Genomic DNA, 21,898 nt, shown 5'->3' with positions numbered 1-21,898 from the left:
CAAGCATGGCAAACACTTCACCAACATGGTCAACCAGTGTCATGCCATTTTACAAGATGACAAGATGAAAAGTTTTTAGCTGAGCTGTCTTCTCACAGACTATTCTTTAGAGGGAAGTTTCCTTAAGAGGAAGAGTGGTTTTGTACAAATTGAGAGGCATCTAGAAGTGGCAAATCATCACACTGCAAGTTTCACTGTTTGTAAACATGGCATTTGAATCTTGGATGATCTTTCACTTGATTGAATCCATAGGCAACAGACAATGTGAATGACTGGACTGAGAGCAGCTGGAGAAAACAGTAAGACATTCTTGATACAAACATAACTTGTCTAGAGTAAGTTTAACATCATTTTCAAGTCCTGTGACTTAAACATAGGGCTGTTAGTCTATGAGGGTCTAATTTCACTGTTTACTGCTTCCAGGGTTCCCTGGATGAAGTCCTGTAGTAACTTCTAACTTATAGAGTTGTTATTTATCTAATGAAACTAGTGTGATGGAAAACTTGATGTCATGGTTACCCCAATGTGTTTGATGATGGTACAATGATAAAAATGATGCCAGTGATGACAATTGAACGTCCCTTTGCCTTCCCAGCCTCCTTCATATATTCTCAGGCATAGGATGACAAAGGGAAGTCCACGAGTCACATGAAGAGACTGTAGCCATGAGGCACAGGATCTGGAGCTCTGCTCTGCTTGTTACCACGCTGTCAAGTCCCCATGCCATCCCTCTTCTCTACTTCCTCCTCACATGGTTCCTGTGAATCCCTCCCCTCTCTGGCCTCTAACTAGCCAGTGTACTGATGACTCATTCCAGCTGAACCTCTGCTCAACCCAGGCCTAGTGTAGTTTGTGTTAAAGGGGGTGATGAAGAAATAATGGCTCCTAGGCCCTTCAATATAATAGCACTTTAGGAAAGTCTCTTTTTGAATGAAAAAAAAAAAAACAACAAAAAAAAACCAAACCTTTCTCCTGTGGTATGAAAATAACAGGTGTACCTGTCTGCACTGGTCACCAACTTTACAGCCAGGGCTTACCTACTCTGGAGGAGCATTTTGTCAGATCTAGAAAAGAAGATAACTCCTACCTTGAAGAGTTTTTTTTTTTTTTTAAAGTAGTCTATATAAGAATGCCCATTTCCCTCCTCCCCAGTTCAAGGGGGTGATAAATAATAGAAAGAAACTAATTTATTAAATTAATTTCTAATGTAGCTGGATGCCTTAGAAGAGAGATAATGATAAACAGCAGTCATAGGAAGAGAAAGAGAGTGTGTTAGGACTTTTAAAGGTAACGAATGCTTCTACGGTTAATTTTCTTGGCTGGGATTTAAGAGGAAATTCATGTTGTCCATTCATGATACTTACCAATTGGGTCTAATTGGCAACTACCCCAAAATGAATAAAACAAGCGGGAGTCAAGAGAGAAAAACGGCAGGCATCCTGTCAAAAAACAAAATCTTTGAAATTTCTACAGCCCAGTGGTTGGATACATATTTTTATTCAAGCAGACCCATTTACCCAATTTAAGTCAATTTATACATAGGATGGCAATCTCTGTTGTACATTCAGACCTAAGCAAAACATCAGGCAGATTTCCACATCAGCTCTGTTTTTTACCTCATCCACTCAGTGACACTGGCCCTTGAAATCAGTAGCCCCTTTGCTGGAAGAATTAGCCTTCACTATTCTATTATAACTGACATGACTTCGCTGGTAGTGAGAAGGTTAAATGTTTTCATCCATATCAAGTGCTTATCAGAATGCTTAGCACTTAGTATCACCTCAAGAAATGTTAGTTGTTAAATTAATCATCACACTTACAAATCTTTTTATTCATTATCTTCCTAGACTGAATACAAACTGGATTCCTTCCTCTCTCCTTTCTTCTGTTCCAAAACATCTTTCTGATTTTTGAAAATATATGTTTTATTCTCAGGTAATTAGCTACTTTCGACTTAAAAGATGGTACTATTTCCAAGGCTGATTTAGTATCTTGTTTTTATAGAGAGAAATCAAAACCAGTTACACTCAGTATACATACTATTCACTGGGAAGGTCCCTCATGTCTCTTTCTCTTCTCCCTGTCTCACTGGCCAATAGAATGGCTTGGATAGAGTGATTGACTGGGGAGGGTAGTAATAGTTACATGTATAACAAACTTGTCATACACATCACAAAGCTCTGCTTTCTCTGCTTTCAAGCATTTGCGCGCATGCGCGCCCACACCCACACCCACCCACCCACACACACACACACACACACACACACATTTGCAAATACTCAAAAAGATTCATCAAAATTAGTTCATTATAAAAAGTTGTCTATGAGTTTGAATAGTCTCTCCCAAGTAGGAGATCAATTCAGTAGTTTTGTCATGTCTCTGGAGTGAACATAACTACACAAGCTAGCTCTGATCTGTGTGACTTGAGTTGTATTTCATTTCCTGTCTAGGCCTTGAAGGAGACTTCCATAAACAAGAGAAGTTCTGTTCCTTCTCTGGAAACAACTTTCACACAGGGTCCTTGATCCTTAATGTAGGCCTCTTGGCTCTGGTTTCCCAGGGTTAAGCCAGACTTCTAGGGACTGTCTTAACTTGTGGTAATTGCTGAGAATTGGAGGCTGGGTAGGGAGAACTGGTTGACGAGAGACACATAGGGCCTCATCTCACTGTTCACAGTACAATACTTGGGGGTCCTACAGTGTCCATGGTCCCAAAATGACACTTTCATGAAGATCAACTGATTGATGGCAGATTTGTTGCATTGTTAGAAGTGGACATATGGGGAGTCGGCAGTAGTGCAGTGGGTTAAGTGCACATGGCACAAAGTGCAAGGACCTGAGTAAGGATCCCGGTTTGAGCCCCCGGTTCCCCACCTGCGGGGGAATTGCTTCACAGGTGGTGAAGCAGGTCTGCAGGTGTCTATCTTTCTCTCCCCGTCTCTGTCTCCCCCTCCTCTCTCCATTTCTCTCTGTCCTATCCAACAAAATCATCAATATTAACTACAACAATAAAACAACAAGGGCAATAAAAGGGAATAAATAAATAAATAAATATTTTTTTTAAAAAGAAGTGGACATATATATCAGGTGTCTTGTTTTGTGACCTCAGTTTTTCTCAGTATTTCCTTCATTTCTTTTCAGGCATTAATGAAGAATATGATTCAAAGGGAAGTACAGAGCCATAAAGGACTAAGTTTTGCATCAAAATGAAGCTGATGTCCTCGAAATCCTGCTTTTGTTCCTTACTCAAGTGCTTTTGATTAAATTAAGGTGACATTACATTATAGCATTAAACCAGTTTCATATGTGCGCTTTTAAAAAATCAGCTTGCTCTATCTACATTTTTAGTTCTAAAAGTCAAATTCTGTTTTCTCTGTCTTGTTTGTTGCCTGCTAACTTCTGTGTGCAGAGTAGAGGGAAAAAAAAAAAAAGAAAAATCTACTGCCAGAGCCAGGTGGTGGTACACCTGGTTAAACTCACATAGTACACCATGTGCAAGGACCCAGGTTTGAGCCCCATCCCTCCAAATGCAACAGGGACACTTCACAAATAGTGAAGGCGGTCTGCAGGTGTCTCTCTCCCCTCTCAATTCTATCAAATAAAATAGAGGGAAAAACCAAACCAAACCAACTAAACAAACAAAAAACTGCTCCAGACCAAAACAGCAAAGATGTGGAGAAAAGAGCAGCAGACCTAGAAGTTCTATGATTAGATAAATGCTGGAGACTGATGGTGGGAAAGGACCTAAAAGGGATGAGAGAGTTTTATAGACATCTATTACGGGGAGGTGAGGAATTGTACCCATGTGGCAACAGCTGTCCTGTAAACCATTAGCCCCCAACCCCCATTAGCGATAAAAGAAAGAAACAGCTATGGAATTGCATTCACTGCATGAATTTAGAGAGGATACTTGATTTTTTTCCAACAGGCTTTCTTTTCTATATCCTATCAGGAAACAAAGCCAAGAAAACACAAATATATAAAAATGTGGATGATTTCTACAAAGTGTGTAAAATGCATGTATTATATATAATATATATGAATACATATGTGATATCCCATTCTGACCCTACAGTCTACTTTTCACATCATTCTGTTATAGGGAGTTAGTAGGGATTTGGCAGTGGTGCACTTGGTTCAAGCCCCTGGTCCCCATCTAGAGGGGGGAATCTTCACATGTATTGAAGCAGTGCTGTAGGTGTCGGTCTCTTTTCCCTCTCTCTATCTGTATCCAATAAACATAGCAACGCTGAGTATATGTATCTTTTGTGATTCCAATTACTGCATTTCCTAAAAAAAACAATATTAGTTTATACATGCTCTTATTTATATTTGCAGCTAAATTTTGCTTCTTTAACAGGGGTAAAGGCTAGTGAAAGTAAAATTAGAAAATCTTCTGTGTACGCAATGTTGAAAACTTTACTTTTTTATTATCTTTATTTATTGGATAGAGACAGCCAGAAATTGAGAAGGAAGGGAGAATAGAGAGGGAGAGACGCCTGCAGCACTGCTTGCAAAGCTTTCTCTCTGCAGGTGGGAACCGGGGCCTGGAACCCAGGTCCTTGAGCATTGTAATATGTGTGCTCAACCAGGTGTGCCCCCACCCGGCCCCCGTATTGTTGAAAAGTTTACATACTCCATGAACAATTCCAGTCAGAAATGGTCTTGGTCTGAGCTTATGCTCTACCCAGTATACTCAAATGCCACTTTGCTGTCCGGTGGTCTGCAGGTCTGTGCATACTATGAGGACATGGAACAAAGTGCTGGAGGCATGGGAGTCAGGCTGACTTCTTGGGTAAGATTCCTACCAGCAGTCAGACCTCAGGGCCATTACTTGTTCTCTTTGTGCTTCAGTTTCCTTAATGGCCAATGGGGAAAACAATAGCCCTTACTTTAGAGAGGTTTGAAGATTAACTTTGTTACTGTTTGTATGGTGTTTAGAATAACACTTAACAAGTGCCCCTATGGTCTACTTATTTGTAAAACTCCCCATTTGTTACATACACACAGCTATGGCTTTCTTTTCTTTTTTAAATCTACAACCCCTGCAGTGGTTTGTATATTAAGGACACAGAAGCAGATATTGTTAGAAGGAAAGAAGTACTGCAGGAGAAAGACCAATCACTAATTTAGTTAGCATATTATGAGTTCTTATTATCTACGGTGGCATTTTGCAATTCTGGAGTGTTGACTGTATTTTGTTTTCATAGAAAACATCTTAAAAATATAGCTGAGTAAAAAAATGTATATATATAGCTGAGTAGAGAATATAGTGAAAGTTTGTTTTCCTTCTTTTCACACTCATAAAAGTTGTATCTGCTCATTATGAAAACAATATTGAGAAGTATTTAAAATAGTGAAAAGTGTCAGTTTACAGTTTACATCTTCCATCTCAATTTTTACTCCCTATAGCTGTAACTTTGATTATATAATTGTGGTGAATAATTGTCCTTTTAGATATGTATCTGTATATATATCATATGTATGCGATATATATATATATCGCATACATATGATAATAAGCACAGTTATGCTATTGTAAAATAGGTCTTTAAGAAAAAATGCCTGGGATATCATGATATATAAACTCAATGGAGTTTATATAATTTCAGACTAAGTATAGGTCTATGTAACTTTGTTTAGTTACTTATTGTTGGATCTTTAGATTAATTCTGTGTTTTAATTTAATTTTATTTATACAAAGGAAACACTGAAAAACCCATATGCTAAGAGGGGTACAACTCCACACAGTTCCCACCACCAGAACTCTGTATCCCATCCCCTCCCTTGATAGCTTTCCTATTCTTTAACTCTCTGGGAGTATGGACCCAAGGTCATTGTGGGATGCAGAAGGTGGAAGGTCTGGCTTCTGTAATTGCTTCCCCACTGAGCATGAGCATTGACAGGTTGATCCATACTCCCATTTTCTAATTGTAAACAATAGTATAGCATATTCTTAGAAGTACAACTATAGAGCCAAAGGACCCACACATTTAAAATTTAATAGGAGTGGGCTGGGGAGATAGTGAAATGATGTATATCAGACTTTCATGTTGGAGGCCTGGAAACCCTAGATTCAATCTGATAACACCAGAAGCCTGGACTATTTTCTCTGTTTCTCATTAATATAAATATATATTTTTAAAAAGTCTTTAAAAAAGTCATACCTTTTGCATGACGACTATTCTATGTCCTAATTCTGACAGTTGTCATTTTTAAACTTTGGTTTTCACAAATTTGATAGAACTAAGAGTTGTAATCATTGTCTTAATTTCCACTGCTTTAATTATGAGTGAAGGTGAACATTCATATTTCCCTCCCTGCAAGCCTTATGTTGATAAATTTTGCTCATTTTTTCTTAAGAGTTTTTCACATTTTTCTTTTTGATTTATAAATTCCCTTTGCTTTTTTATGGAAATTAGCTCTTTGTTACAGTTGTGAATGTTTTCTTTGTCATTTGTATTCTGACTTTGCTTATAGTCAGAATACAAATACCCTAACCCTAACCCTAACCCTAAAAAGTATTTATAGTACTTTTTTAAAGGGTTTCTAGACACTGAATCCATTCTCTAACGAAATAGCTTGTGTTAAGGGAAAAGTGAAATTATCAATAGCTGTTTTTGAGTTTGGTGTTATAAAAAAATTGAAGGGAGGGAGTCGGGCTGTAGCACAGCGGGTTAAGCGCAGGTGGCGCAAAGCACAAAGACCGGCATAAGGATCCCGGTTCGAACCCCGGCTCCCCACCTGCAGGGGAGTCGCTTCACAGGCGGTGAAGCAGGTCTGCAGGTGTCTGTCTTTCTCTCCTCCTGTCTTCCCCTCCTCTCTCCATTTCTCTCTGTCCTATCCAACAACAACAACAACAATAATAACTACAACAATAAAACAACAAGGGCAACAAAAGGGAATAAATAAATAAAATAAATATTTTTAAAAAATTGAAGGGAAAAACATAAGAATCAAGAAATAAACAGGTGGTCTGAGAGGTGGCGCAATGGATAAAGCACTAGATTCTCAATCATGAAGTCCTGAGTTCAATCCCTGACAGCACATGTACCAGAGTGATATCTGGTTCTTTCTCTCTCTTCTCCTATCTTTCTTATTAATAAATAAATAAAATCTTCTTTTTTTAAAGAAATAAACAACAGTTCTCCTGCACATAGAGTATTCCAAAAGGAAAGACAAGGTTTATTTTTAAACTGCTTGCCTATGGTTTCAGTACATTTGTTAAGGCAATAGATTATTGTAGGCTTTAATCATTGACCAAGATAAACATATTCTGGTCCAGACTCCCATAGGGGAACAAAGAATAGGGAAGTTTCCAATGGAAGGTATGGGACAAGGAATTCTGGTGATGAGAACTGTATGAAATTGTTCCCCTGTTAACTTACAGGCTTTTTAATCATTGTTAATCACTAATAAAAAAATTTTAAAAATCTCATATAGCTGTAGCTCTGCCTTATAGGTTTTCTCAAATAACACAAGTTTAAATAAGAATGAAAGCTAATTAGCACTAAGTACATAGTGATTCATGTCATCTCAACCTTTAAAACAAGGGTGGGCGGGGGAAGCTTATTAGGAGCAGTTTTACTATGTAATATTTTTATAAGTGACAGTGTAAGCAAACGTTCTCAACTATGCATTTACTAGTATATGGTAAGGTTCAAAACTTCTATTGGCTGTATCTTGCAAAAGTATTAGTTATCACATACAAATTATCAAAATGTAGGAATGCAAAATTAATTAAGAAAGCTTTAAACATTACAAAACAAATCTTGTCTCTTCTCTTTAAATATTTCTGTCATAGAATCAGAGAACTAGTGTTTCTTGTTCTCTAAGATAGCTATCTGGCACTTTGTCCCTAAATGGAACTAAGATTGGGTTGGGGCTGGGCTGTGGCTAACCCTGTTAAGCACACACATTACCCTGTATAAGGATCCTGGTTTGAGCCCTCACTTCCTTTCTGCAGGGTGATGCTTCACAAGTGGTGAAGTAGGTCTGTGGGTGTCTCTCTTTCTCTCTCCCTTTATCTCCCTGCCCTCTCTCAACTTCTCTGTCTTATCTAATAAGAGAAAGAAAGGAAGAAAGGAAGAAAGGAAGAAAGGAAGAAAGGAAGAAAGGAAGAAAGAAAGAAAGAAAGAAAGAAAGAAAGAAAGAAAGAAAGAAAGAAAGAAAGAAAGAAGGAAATAATGGCTATTAGAAGTGGTGGATTTGTAGTGCCTGCACTGAGCCCCAGCGATAACCCTGGAGGCAAACAAACTAAAGCACAGTTGTAATCCTTCCTACTTAAGATAGGTTGAAGATACTAAGCAATCTTATTTCTGTTGCTACCAAGGTGATAGGTGTGAGGAGGGCACTTGAGAATTATTTTGCAGAATTCCCTTTTTATTTATTTAACCAGTGCACTGCTCAACTTTGGCTTCTGGTGGTGCAGGGGATTGAACCTGGACTTTGGAGCCCCAGGCATGAGAATCTCTTTGCACAACCATTCTGCTATCTATCCCCACCCTAGAATTCATCTTTGAAACATCAGTATAGGACATTTCATAGAAACATGAAATCTGTCCTATTAATTTTTAGTATTTTGTAATTGGTACCAAATGATAGGGCCCCCTTATGGAATGCAAATATATTAAGCATGACATATGCAGTTTTCTTGAGATTAAGGAGAAATCTCCAGAGCAAATGCCTATCTCTTCAACTACATAGCTCTAGATAGCCTGCAATGAAGAGTGAAGGGACAAGATATGAAACATGCTATAGGAGGTATTTATGGGCAATTCACTCCAATGAGCACATCCAACAGTACAAGCATAATGAATTCAGGAATGGCAGATCATTTTTGCCTCATGTCAATTTACCCAATTCATGAAGGACTCCTAGAGTGCTATGCTGAGGATGCATGGCAAAATTTCTAGCTGCATCTTGTTATCTATTATTAAATTCCTTCACAGTGATAGAATTCTAGCTGGGTATTCATTTCTCAGAATGAATACTGCATTTTGTATTACTCTTTCAGTGAGGTGTGCACATGAGACCAAATACTGGCACTTAGTAAGGAAAGCAAAATGGTGTATAGACTTCATTGTACTCTTAAAGGAAAGCATCACGCTTTCCCCTTAGCCATTTTCCTTCTCATTAAATGGTAGATATAATGATGAACTTCCAAAGATGACGGAAACAAGAATAGCAAAGAAAATTAAGGAATCTGAGACCTCAACACTCTGAGGCCACAACATGAGGTCTGAAATCATGCTCAGAATGACATGTGCCAGGGGAAAAAACTTCTGAGTCATTTAGATATTGGCCATTTTGAATTGTTGTAGTAACAGAAACTGTTCTGAAGACTACAGAATGTTTCTGAGCTTCATTAAGATTAGGTTATGTTAAATTTGCAATCTCCATGGAGGTTTTTGCCCCAATTCTAACTATCTGACTTACTCCAAGATGGAAGAATCCAAAAGAAAAGTCACATTAATAATTCTGAGCTTAGACCTTCCTTTTGTCATATGTGTCGCTCTTTGTGTTATGGAGGGCTGCTTCAGTCTTGGCCTTTCTGTATTTGGTGCAAGTACAGAGAAATGAAACTAACTCAGCATCCATATTAATAATGAAAATAGCATGTCATATTTCTTATACATCATTTATGCACATAAAATAGTGGCATGCCTCTAAAATAGCCTCTTACAAAAGCTATATGCTTTTTCTTCTATGTTGCCACTGCTAAACCATTTTGGATTGTTTTCTAAAGCTTTAAATCACAGGTTTCTTACAATAATGTTACTAGATCCCGTCATTTAAATTTCTTTCATGCTCAACTGACAACTAATTATCAAGTCCTTATGCACAACATTGGCATTAGTTTAAATGTCAGAGTTTGTCAAAGGTACACTAGATAACCCATGTCAAATCTAGGACAAGTTGCCTTTGTAATGTAAAAATAGAAAAGTAATTGTGTCTAAGTAAATGAATGACACACCAGAAATGGAATATGAATTTTTTAGAAAGCTCCACTTCATGGTATTGTGCTTCATGAATTTATTTACTCTAGATTTATTTTTTATTTACTCAATCCATTATTTCCCAGTAATTTGTAGATCAAATATGAGAGTTTTCTTTCTGTTCAATTTCAAACTTTCTTCTACTAAAACAATGAATTCAAGTGAGTAGGTTCTCCAAGACCCTATGGACAGAGTGACCCCATTTCTGAACCCATCTCTTACCCCCAAGTTGGCTAGTAAGTGTGGACCATAGGAACTCTCTGAGCATCATGGACTTTGACAGGGAAGCTTGCAGCGTTGAATAGGTTTCTAGAGTCACTGAATATGACACATAAAACACAGTGATGCTAAGAGCAGGTGGTGGTCAATTGGAAATTGTGATCTGAGTGACTTCATGAGTCAATTATGCCTGTAAAGCTAGGCCACCATGTCTCCTCTAATGAAAACCAGCTTCCTTAACAGCCATTGTGGCAGAAAAGCTACCTCAAATGCATTTCCAGTTTTTAAACACAGAGAACTTTAGTGTCAACATTGGCCTTTACTCAGAAGAGCAGAGAGAGGGAAGGAAGAACTGTGTACTGAGTAGTGACATATTGGCTTCATCATGCTAAAGTCTTCCCAAGCTTTTCAGTGTGTTACTTCTCACTGCTGCTTCTTTATGGCTGCCTCTACTACAGCAGACCTTTGAACTAGAACATCCTACTATGAATGGTGTGGCCTTGGGAAGGGCTAGACTCTTAGGAAGACATGAAGAAATATAAAGGAAACCCAAGCAAAGTGGTGTTTCTTAAAGATGTGATGGCACAGGGACCAGGCAAGTCTAGGGCTGAAACTGTCCTGCACATAGTAGCATTTTAACATCCCTGCCTTCTTTCCCATGCTATTCAGGAAGACCCAGAATTATTTCAACCCTAAACCTCCCCAAGAGAAATGAATAGCTTACTGGAAAGTGAATATAAATGATAACAGTAATAACAACAACAACAACAATAATAATAATGGTATTTTATTTTATGACTATCTTTACTCACTAAAGATACATATGATTGCCCTAGTCCCTTAAATGCAAAATGATTCTTAGTAAATCAGAAATTAAAATTAGAATTGTCTTTGAACTCTTTCCTTATCTAATACTTTGAGATATAAAAATATTCCTGGGGGGCGAGTATAATAGCTTACTTGGATAGTGTGTTGATTCATCAGGCGTGTGACCCAGGTTCAAGTCCAGTCCCTACTGCACTGTAGGAAAATTTGGTGCTGTGGTCTCTTTCACTCTCTCTCTGTCTCAGTCTTTAAAAAAAAAATCCGTGAGTAGTGAATTCGAGGGAACAGGTTCTCTAATGCCTTCAGTTCCTTAGACTGTGGGATTCTTATACATATCTGTATTCTTCTATAGTTAAGTTATGAAGCGACACTAAAGGTTTCTAGGTAGTGCCACTCTCATGAGCACCTGTACAATGACATTTATCATCAACAGTGTGATGCCAAAGGAACTAGGACTGTAATTAATAATCACAAGTACTTTTTGATTAAGGAAATCTTAGTGATAGAACAATGCTTTAAATTGCTGTGTATCACCCCCTAACCCCCAAAGGGGAGCTCTTTACAGTAATATGACTATAACCAATTGATCTTTACCAGCAAAGGCTCATTCTGTGCATTAGCATGATCTTGGGGGTGCACCTGTCACTCAGTTCAGTATAACATGGAAAAGTTTGTTCCCTCAAGAAAGTGTAACATGGCAGATGACATTCACTGCCCAGGAAATAATAATAATAATAATAATAATATTATTATTATTATTATTATTATTATTATTATTATGCCAGAGAGCATTTGGAAATTACAATCACCTCAAATACCAAATTCGATTATATTTCATGGATTCCAACATCATTTCTGCTACTTGTTTACTTGGAAATGCCAATCCCATTTTAATCTGCTGCTTTAGAGATAAAACCCTCTTGGTTGGTGACTTCCTCAGATGACAACACACTCAAATGTCAGAACTCTGGGGCAAAGAAAGCAGAACATTACATTCCTTTGTCAGGTAAACTCTGACAGTGGCAGAAGTGGTTCTAGAAATCTAAACCTGCCCAGATAATCTTACCTATTAATATCACCAAATGAGCATGTTCGTAGTGAACACCCTGGGGAGACAGTTCTGTAGAAGGGGTTTTTCTCTACTATAGATTTCACTGTATAAAAAAGAAGCAAGTCTGAAAAGTCTAAGCTCATAAAGACGACTTCTACAACTATAAATCTTTACTATATGGATTTGATATGCAATCCAAAGAAAACTTTGCATTCAATCAGCCTCACATCAAATTAAACACAAGGAATGGCATTAATTAAATAGAGGCCAAAAGGACTCAATTGGTATCTTCTTTCTGTAATCTGATATTTGAATGATATGGCAAAATCTGATAAGGACCAAATACAAACTTTTAAGATGTATTCTGGGCCATTTCATATTTAGATCAAGTTTTGAATCCTCTAGCAAACAGAATTCCCCCAAATTGGGGGCCGGGCAGTAGTACAGCAGGTTACACGCACATGACCTGAAGCACAAGGAATGGCGTAAGGATACCAGTTTGAGCCCCCTGCTCTTTACCTGTGGGGTGGGGGTGGAGTCACTTCACAAATGGTGAAGCAGGTATGCAGGTATCTATCTCCCCCACTTTTGATTTCTCTCTGTCCTATCCAACAACAATGACATTAATAACAACAATAATAACTGCAACAATGATAAAACAACAAGGACAACAAAGGGGGAAAAATAGCCTCCAGGACCAGTGGATTCATGATGCAGGAACTGAGCCCCAGCAATAACCCTGGAGGCAAAAAAGAAAAAGAATTCCCGGGAGTCGGCTGTAGTGCAGCGGGCTAAGCGCAGGTGGCGCAAAGCACAAGGACCGGCATAAGGATCTCGGTTCGAACCCCGGCTCCCCACCTGCAGGGGAATCGCTTCACAGGCGGTGAAGCAGGTCTGCAGGTGTCTATCTTTCTCTCCTCCTCTCTGTCTTCCCCTCCCTCTCTCCATTTCTCTCTGTCCTATCCAACAACAACAACAACAATAACTACAACAATAAAACAACAAGGGCAATAAAAGGGAATAAATAAATAAAATAAATATAAAAAAAATTAAAAAAAAAGAAAATCAAAAAAAAAAGAAAAAAAAAAAGAAAAAGAATTCCCCAAATCCACATTTACAATGATTACTCAGAGACATTAAAATAAATTTAGTCACTAAAGAGAGATTAACTGTCCTCCTTTATATTCTGTATATTCAGAAAAGAGGACCAATGTTAGAAAACATCTTTTTTTTAAACTTGATTTCATTAGCTTTTAATTTTTTTAATATTTAATTTATTCATTGGATAGAGACAGAGAGAAAGGGGGATGTAGAGAGAGAAATATAGACACCTATAGACATGCTTCATCACTCATGAAGCTTCCCATCTGCAGATGGGAACCAGGGACTTGAAACTGGGTCCTTGTGCATGAAAGCATGTGCACTCAACCAAGTGTGCCATCACCGGGTCCCTAGAATACATTTTCAACAATACATATACATAAAAGAGTTTTCTGGTTCTTGTTTCAGTAACCACAAATGTAAATCAATCACACTTTGGCGGGTTCTGTCAACAAAAGCATTATGATCCTTAATTCTTAACAAGGTTTAATTATTTATAATTCTAAACCTTGTTTGATATTTTTATTCTATTATTTTTTTCAGAGAGAAATAGAGAGAGGAGAGGAAGACAGAGGGAGAGAAAGACAGACACCTGCAGACCTGCTTCACCACCTGTGAAGTGACTCCCCTGTAGGTGGGGATCCAGGGGCTCGAACTGGGATCTTTACACTGGTCCTTGTGCTTTGTACCACCTGCGCTTAACCCGCTGCACTACCGCCCAACTCCCAATATTTTCATTCTTTATTATTTCATTTCAAGACCTCTATTACTCTTAAGAATACACTACTACTCTATGCTGGAAGAAGATGACAAGTTGGTGTATCATGACACCTTTCATGGTGAGATGAGACATTGTACCCCTAACAGCAGTTCTATTAAACAACATGTCCCTAGTAAAGTCACCTCCCTCCTTTTTTTTAAGACACTGGTGTATCTGATATGGCCAAACAGCATCCTTAATGTGTCTGTTGCCTTTCCATGAAAATTAAGTTCACTAGTAAGTCCTCCCGAGCGCTACATTCAAAATATATCCTAGGATTCATATTGTCTGATTCTACTTACATGAAATACCCAGAATAGGCAAACTCATAAAGTCTAAGTAGAATAGTGATTGGCAGGGAAGTTGGGAGGAGGAGGGAGTACTTGAGGCTAATGTTTAATGAGCACTCAAATTCAGTTGGGACAGATGAGAGACTTCTGGGGGCAGATGGTAATATTGGCTATATAACTATCTGAATTTTACACCTAAAAATGATAGATCTTACCACATTAGTTGATTATTATTATTTAATTTTTTTAATTAAAAAATATTTATTCCCTTTTGCTGCCCTTGTTGTTCTATTGTTGTAGTTATTTTCATCTAAGTTCATTTCCCACGTCTACGCTCGACCGGACCTGCCAATATACACGGATATCTTCGCCCACCCTGTCCAACGCTTGACATCTCGTCACCCAATCTGGTCCCCTACGCCTACATTGAACTTCTCTGTTCCAGACTCTTGGAAACAGAGTTGGCAGTCAGCTGAGGTAAAGAACAAACACCTCATCACAGACCCCTGCAAGCGTCAACCCGGCTTTGACCTAGCACGTTATGATTGGGCCCTCCTCAATCGCTATCGAACAGGCCATGGCCGGTGCGCCGCTATGTTCCATCGCTGGGGAGCCAGAGACGACCCGAACTGCCCCTGCGGCTACAGACAGACTATTACCCACATAGTCAACGACTGCCACCTCTCCAGATTCAAAGGAGGTCTCGAAACTTTACATCAGGCTCAACCTGACGCTGTTGACTGGCTATGGAAGAAGGGCAAACGCTAGAAGAAGAAAGTTATTTTTGTTGTCGTTGTTGGATAGGACAGAGAGAAATGGAGAGAGGATGGGAAGACATAGAGGAGGAGAAAGAGAGACACCTGCAGACCTGCTTCACCGCTTGTGAATTAACTCCCCTGCAGGTGGGGAGGCCAGGGCTTGAACCGGGATCCTTACATAGTCCTTGCACTTTGTGCCACGTGTGCTTAACCCGCTGCGCTACCGCCCAACTTCCCTATTTAAAAAAAAAATTAACTTTACTTAATTTGATACAATAGGGGCCAGGTGGTGATTGAGCACATGTCACAATGCGCAGAGACCCAGGTTTGAGCCCCTGGTCCCTACCTGCAGGGGGAAAGCTTTGTGAGTGTTGAAGCAGTGTTGCAGATGTCTCTCTACCACCCCTTCCCTCTTGATTTCTGGTTGTCTCTATCTAATAAATAATATTTTGATAGGACAGAGAGAAATTGTTGAGGGAAAGTGGATAGAGAAGGAGAGAGAGAGAGAGAGACCTGCAGCACTGCTTCACTACTTGAAGCTTTCCCCCTGCAGATGGGGAACAGGGCTTGAACAAGGGCCCTGGAGCTTGGTAACATGTGCACTTAACCAGCTGAGCCACTGCCTGGTCCCAAGATTTTTAAAAATATATTTTATTTATCTTATTTTAATGGCAGAGATACAGAAAGAAAGATATAGGGAAAGAGACCAGAGCTCAGCTCTGGCCGATGCTGCTGGTGCTGGGGATTGATCTTGGGACCTCAGAAGCTCAGGCATGAAATTCTTTTGCAGAACCAATATTCTGTCTCCCCAGACCTATTTAAGAATATTTGTGGGAGTCGGGCTGTAGCGCAGCGGGTTAAGCGCAGGTGGCACTAAGCTCAAGGACCGGCATCAGGATCCCGGTTCGAGCCCCCGGTTCCCCACCTGCAGGCAGGTCCCTTCACAGGTGGTGAAGCAGGTCTGCAGGTGTCTGTCTTTCTCTCCCCCTCTCTGTCTTCCCCTCCTCTCTCCATTTCTCTCTGTCCTATCCAACAACAACGACATCAATAATAACTACAACAATAAAACAACAAGGCCAACAAAAGGGAATAAATAAATTAAATTAAATAAAAAAGAATATTTGTTTGAGACATGTGTATGTATATATACATATGTATGTAAATATATGTATATACACAGGGGAGATGACTTAGTTCATGGGACATTCAGAGTTGCCTGTCTGAGGTGCCTGTACCAGAGTGATGCTCTGACTTTTCTGTCTGTGCCTATCATGTGAAATGCTGTCTTGCAATGCACAACAAATAAACATTTTTAAAGGTTATGTAAGTCTATGATCAAATCCAACATTTCACTATTTCTCACTGCCATTATAATTTAAACTATTATCTCTTCTGCATTTTTGAAAAAAAATACTTAAAAGCATTTCCAGGGCCGGGTGGTGGCACACCTGGTTGAGCAACATTTTACAGTGTGAAAGGACCCAGGTTCAAGCCCCCGGCCCCCACCTGCAGGGGGAAAGCTTTGCGAGTGGTGAAGCAGGGCTGCAGGTGTTTCTCTCCTCCTTCCCTCTCTATTTCTGGCTGTTTCTATCCAATAAATAAAGATGATAATAAATAAATAAATAAATATTTCCATGCTGTTACTCACCTCCCACCCTGGTCTGATCTCCCTAAACATGCAGCAACAGAGCAAGGTTCTAAATCACAAGGGGGGGGCAGAATCTAATAACTGTCTAGATGAGAGCTGGGTTAAAATATAACCCAGCTCCTTTTAAAGAATAAGAAAGTCTTCTTGTTCTAGGGATACCTGGGGCCATTGTTCCTGCTTCCACTCTCCCTAGCAAGCTCTTTTTAGAACTGGATCCTTGACTTTGGCCTGCTCCTATAGGCCATTCCTTGCCTGTACTATCCTCCCAATATACACACGCAGGCACACATGTACTCATAATCCTATTCACCTAGCTTCCTCTGCTTTATCTTCCTTAACAGTGCTTTACTCCACACATAATGTATGCATGTGTTCCCTTATTCGATCATTACTATTTGCCCCTCTGAGGTAAATCAAATGAATTATTCAATTTTTTCAAAATCTTAACTATGACTGGAAAATAATAGCTCAGGGAATACTGATTTAAAGGACCAGATTATTGTTAGAGACATTGAGCGTTAAATTGGAATCTTAGAAACTGCAAATAGAAGACTATTGGAAAGCCGACAAGTGCCCACCTGTGAAAAAATTCTACTTGAACACAAACATCAGTCACCAGTGATAATTGAGGATTGGTGCTCAGGGGAAGGAATAGGAAAGATGATAGATTCCGTAGTTTTGAAGAAAATATGGAATTCTGATGCTTATATGTTGCTATGAAGAACTGACTTGTTGGTAAGGAAGGATGTAAGGGTCTCCTGAGCAGGGTCTACCTCACAGTTACAGACAATATTTTTGGGAAGATTATATCACTTATGTAAGAAATCAGGAGGAATAGTACTTGGTTTGGAAAATGGTGAGAGTATTCAGACATTGCTGGGTCATCCCAAGTACAACTGATCCTTGAACAGCACAGCAGGTGGAGCTGCCAGAGCCTCTTGGATATGACAAATACCCCACAAATCACTTTTCCTCCTAAAACTATGATTAGCTTGCTATTAACCAGAATCCTTACCAATAACACCAAAGCTCTACTGCACTTATGTCAGGCATTAATAGTATTGTTTACTGTATTCGTTTTGAACAATTTTAAAAACTTAAAAAATTATTAATCTATTGAATAGAGAAAGGTTGAGAGGGGATGTGAAAGAGAGAAACCTGCTTCACCCTCTGTGAAGCTTCCCTCTGTAGGTGGGGACTAGAGGCTTGAACTTGGATCCTCGCACATTACAGCATGTACACTCTGAATACATCACCACTTGGTCCCTATATACTGTGTTCTTGGATAAAATCAGCAAGATAAAATAAAATATTGAGAAAATACATTATAAGTACTTACTAAAAACATTGCAAGTACTTAGTGACAAAATCTGCAAATAAGGGAACTAACACAGGAAAAAAAACTGGTATTGTTCAGGATCAACTATACACTAGGTAAAAAACAGTATCATTATGCTACATTGTCATAGTTTTGATTTTTCAGAAAAATAAATTGGGATCTCCTAGAACTGATTGCCACTGTTGTATTTTAGATTTCCTAAACATCCGAAAAAAAAAAAAAAGGAGATACAAATTGATATGAAATTTACAAAAGTGTAAGTGGGATTTCTGGAATAAATTCATGAACAAAACCTTAGTTAAGAAGAACCACATTGCTGCTGCATGTGGCACAAAGGAAAAGATAATGTCTGGCTTAGAAAGCTGAATTGATGTCTTAAAATAGAGATGAGGGATTTGTATTCTTGCTTCTGCTCTTTCCTATTCCAACCAGGTTGACTTTGCCCCTTTCTTTGTCAGTTTTAGTCCAGATTTTCTTCCACAGGCATTTGTGTTTGGGTACTTTTCTTTGCTTTTAACTGAACTGAGACCTCAAGGTTCTGGCCTCCCTCCATGAGTCTGGGTTACCCCTGGAGTTGTGAATAGCTGGCTGCTATGTGGGCAGGGGAGAGTGTTAAGAGAAGCAGATCTAATGGTACTTGAATCTATCACTTAGCAACTGAAGAGTCCTAGAGATACCCGAATTTTCTTTCTGTTAAGAAACTTTTATTCATTGGATAGAGACAGTCAGAAATAGAGAGAGGGGAGACAGAGAGGGAGAGAGATACCTTCAGCCCTGCTTCACCACTCACAAAGCTTTTCCCCTGCAGGTATTATTTTATTTTAATGAAAGAGATACAAAGAGAAAGAGACCAGAGCCCTGCTCAGCTCTGACTGATGGTGGTGTTGGGGACTGAATCTGGGGCCTTAGAGACTCAGGCATGAGAGTCTGTATAAACATTGTGCTATCTCCCCAGCCCTGGACACCAGACTTTCATTGCCAAGTCTGAAAAGGCCCTTGACAAATGGGGATAAGTTAGTTAAATCAGGGAACAGAGAACCAAGCCAGTGGTTGGAGCTAACTCCTGGCATTTATTTCAGCTTGTGGGAAATTCCTTGACCTGGGCCTTTTAAAACTTCCTGTGACCTCAGAGATCTTTACTGGGCATCAATCACTGACCCTCTTTTCTTTAGTATTTGATTTACTTTTTATGAGAGAGATTAGATAAATAGATAGACAGACAGACTGACCAACCAGAGCACTGCTCAGCTCTGGCTGATGGTGGTGCTGGTGATTGAACCTGGGACTTCAGAGCCTCAGGCATGAAAATCTTTGCAGAAACATTATGGTGTTTCCCCAGCCTAGTGATCATATTCTTTTCATTTGTTCCTTTTCACTGAATTTGGAAGCCTGTAGCAGGGAAGCCTCATATACAGTCCACAAAGCCAGGGGAAAAATATGTATAAATGATGATGGTTGCCAACAACAGAACAGCTCACTTGGATAGTGCTTTGTGTTACCATGTATGTGATCCAGGTTTGAGACTGGCCCCCATAGCTTCAATGCTGTGTCTATATCTGTCTTTTTCTTTCTCTGCTTCTTTGCCAATATGCCTTGCTCCTTCTACCTGGAAAAGTCAACTCAGAGTGCTGAAATGCTGGAGATGATGACCTTTTTTTTTTTTTCTTTCTATTTTAAATAATTGCAGTGATCAGTGGGCTCCCTCTGCCTGGACCTTGTCTTAACTCCTGCCATTTCTCATTCTCTGTGGACTTAGCCTCTTGTTTTAAATCCTCAGTGCAATCTTGTTTGTGAGCTCTGAGCCTTTGAAGAGTCTCTAACCAGTTGCTCTGACCTGGGCCTCAACTTGATATCTGAGCTGGTGCTTCTCCCAATCTCCCCAACACTCAGGCTGGGTCCCCACTTAACCCTCTGCCCATGTGCTGCAGACAACCTGCCTGACAATGCAGCAGGAGGCAGTGTCTCCAGTAATCTACTAACTGCCTGTAGCATGCCCAGGGTGCAGCACAGGCTCCTCCAGTGCCTCAGTTCCTGGCCAGCTGCCTGCTCCTTCTCATCCTCCCCATACTGTTAGGTTCTGCTCCCTTTGGAGGCCAGGCTACTGTCCATGAGCTTCTTGGACTTTCCTTATAGAGCCACCCTTGTGTTTAGCAACTCTGGGGGCTCTGGGAAAGGCCCTTCCAGGCAGTTCAGTGATGGAACGGAGGAGCTGGAGAACACCTGATTTCTTGATGGACCTCTGAATTATAATGCCTGTTATTTATCTAATGAACTATTTTTAACTACTACTAACAGCTATGCATTACACCAGACATGTTAGAAGTTCTTTGCTTCCTCTGTAGTTCTGTCCCTAGCCTCCAGGGGATGTCTGCCTATATCAAGGTAAACACAGACAGTGGTCAACAGGCTTTCAGGCTAACATGAAGCCTGTCTTATCTGGTAGCCCTGAATTATGCTGACATCCTTGGCATAAGGTCAGGAATTTTTCATAGTAAACACAGAATCTGAAATAATCTAATATTGGAGAGAACAAGTCTGATATCCAGTGTTCTACATACTAGAAGACAGATCATTAGATTATGTATACTCTCATGATGTGTATGTATAATTCATGTTTGTACTTAACATAGTTTTATGCATGCATGCCTAATAAGTAGCGGGACAGTGAGCCCACACGCACCCATGAGGACACATGCAGGAGACGAGGCAGATATATGTGAAAGATTGTAGAGGGGAGCAAGATGCAGGCAGAAGATTAGGAGACACACATGCAGGATATATTTCAGCAGAAGTCTGAGACACAAACAAAAAAAACCCAAGCAATTTTGTCAATGGAGTGGCCTTCTGCAATGACTGCAGGGAAGCAAGCATTCTCTCCTTGGGTGGGCTCTGTGATGCAGAGCCTGGCAAACAGACTTGAACTGGCTTTTAATTCTGCTGGCACCCCTTTATCTAATAGCTGTGTAGAGCACTGGATGGAGCTGTGTGGAGCCACACACCTTGTTTTCCTCTTAATACGACTGCCTGTCCCAGGACCTGGAACAATAACATATTTTGCTTATCTGGATGACTTCTGTCCCATTGGTGAGCACTGTACTTGGCCCTGCATTTGCTCCTCATCTACCAAGGTCTTATCTTCAGTTTTCAGGTTACCGCTGTTTAGATTCTTATTCTTAGCCTGATGGTGATACATATCCTATAAAATCCCAAGTAGACATTACTAATCATGAAGTTTTCAGCTACTCTACGAAGTATTATGATAAAATTCAAACTTGGTGTAACAAAACATGGTGTCTACTGGTTACAGTGTTTCAGCAACAATTGTTCTTTGGTCATCTTTGTATCGATTATTTTAGTTTTCATACTCCTCTTTTTATTTTTCCAGAAGATTGTGACATCCAGATAGTGCAGTGTCTTACGAAGAGACTTCCCTTATACTAGTTTGTCTCCAGGCTTCTAATAACATTTATTATTCCATATGTCCCTATGAAAAGGGAATTGTGTGGAGTTGTATCCCTCCTACCTTATGGTTTTGTTCGTTAATCCTTTCTTAAATAAAAAATTAAAAAAAAAAAGAAACAGAATGAAGGAACCAGAAAAAAAAGAAAAGAAAAGGATGGAGGTCTGAGACTTGACTGCCTAACCAGACATATTTCTTTAAAGATGGAACCAGAAAAGAGAGTGATTGGGAACAAGAAGCTATAGTCTGACAGGTAGTACTAGCAAGAAGGTAGCTTTAGCAAGGACAATCCACTTGCAACATGTGCAGAGAAAAATCAAGAGAAGAGAAAAGCCATTGGGACATGTTGAATTTGATTATACTGAAAGCATATTGAGTCAAAGCAAAATAGCTTAGTCACTGATCTAAGTTTTCCTGATGAGATATAGGACTACCACAGAGCCTGAGCCT

At 39.5% G+C, this 21,898-nt stretch overlaps 1 protein-coding gene across 14 annotated transcripts in view; it reads right to left on the bottom strand.

The window, feature by feature from the left end:
- Positions 1 to 21,898, bottom strand: part of TRPM3 (transient receptor potential cation channel subfamily M member 3) — a 671,125-nt gene that overhangs the window by 290,247 nt on the left and 358,980 nt on the right. For 8 of the 14 annotated variants that reach the window (XM_060199695.1, XM_060199701.1, XM_060199705.1 and 5 more), the window contains exon 7: positions 1,365 to 1,439. The exons of the other annotated variants lie outside the window; for them this stretch is intronic. In XM_060199695.1, the coding sequence (XP_060055678.1) occupies positions 1,365 to 1,439 (75 nt within the window). The remainder of the gene's footprint in view (positions 1 to 1,364; positions 1,440 to 21,898) is intronic. 14 annotated transcript variants of the gene reach the window in all.

This window comes from Erinaceus europaeus, chromosome 10, assembly GCF_950295315.1.
Source record: "Erinaceus europaeus chromosome 10, mEriEur2.1, whole genome shotgun sequence".
Taxonomy (NCBI): Eukaryota; Metazoa; Chordata; class Mammalia; order Eulipotyphla; family Erinaceidae; genus Erinaceus; species Erinaceus europaeus.
Note: the sequence above shows the minus strand (reverse complement) of the source record. Positions and strands in the feature narration are given on the sequence as shown.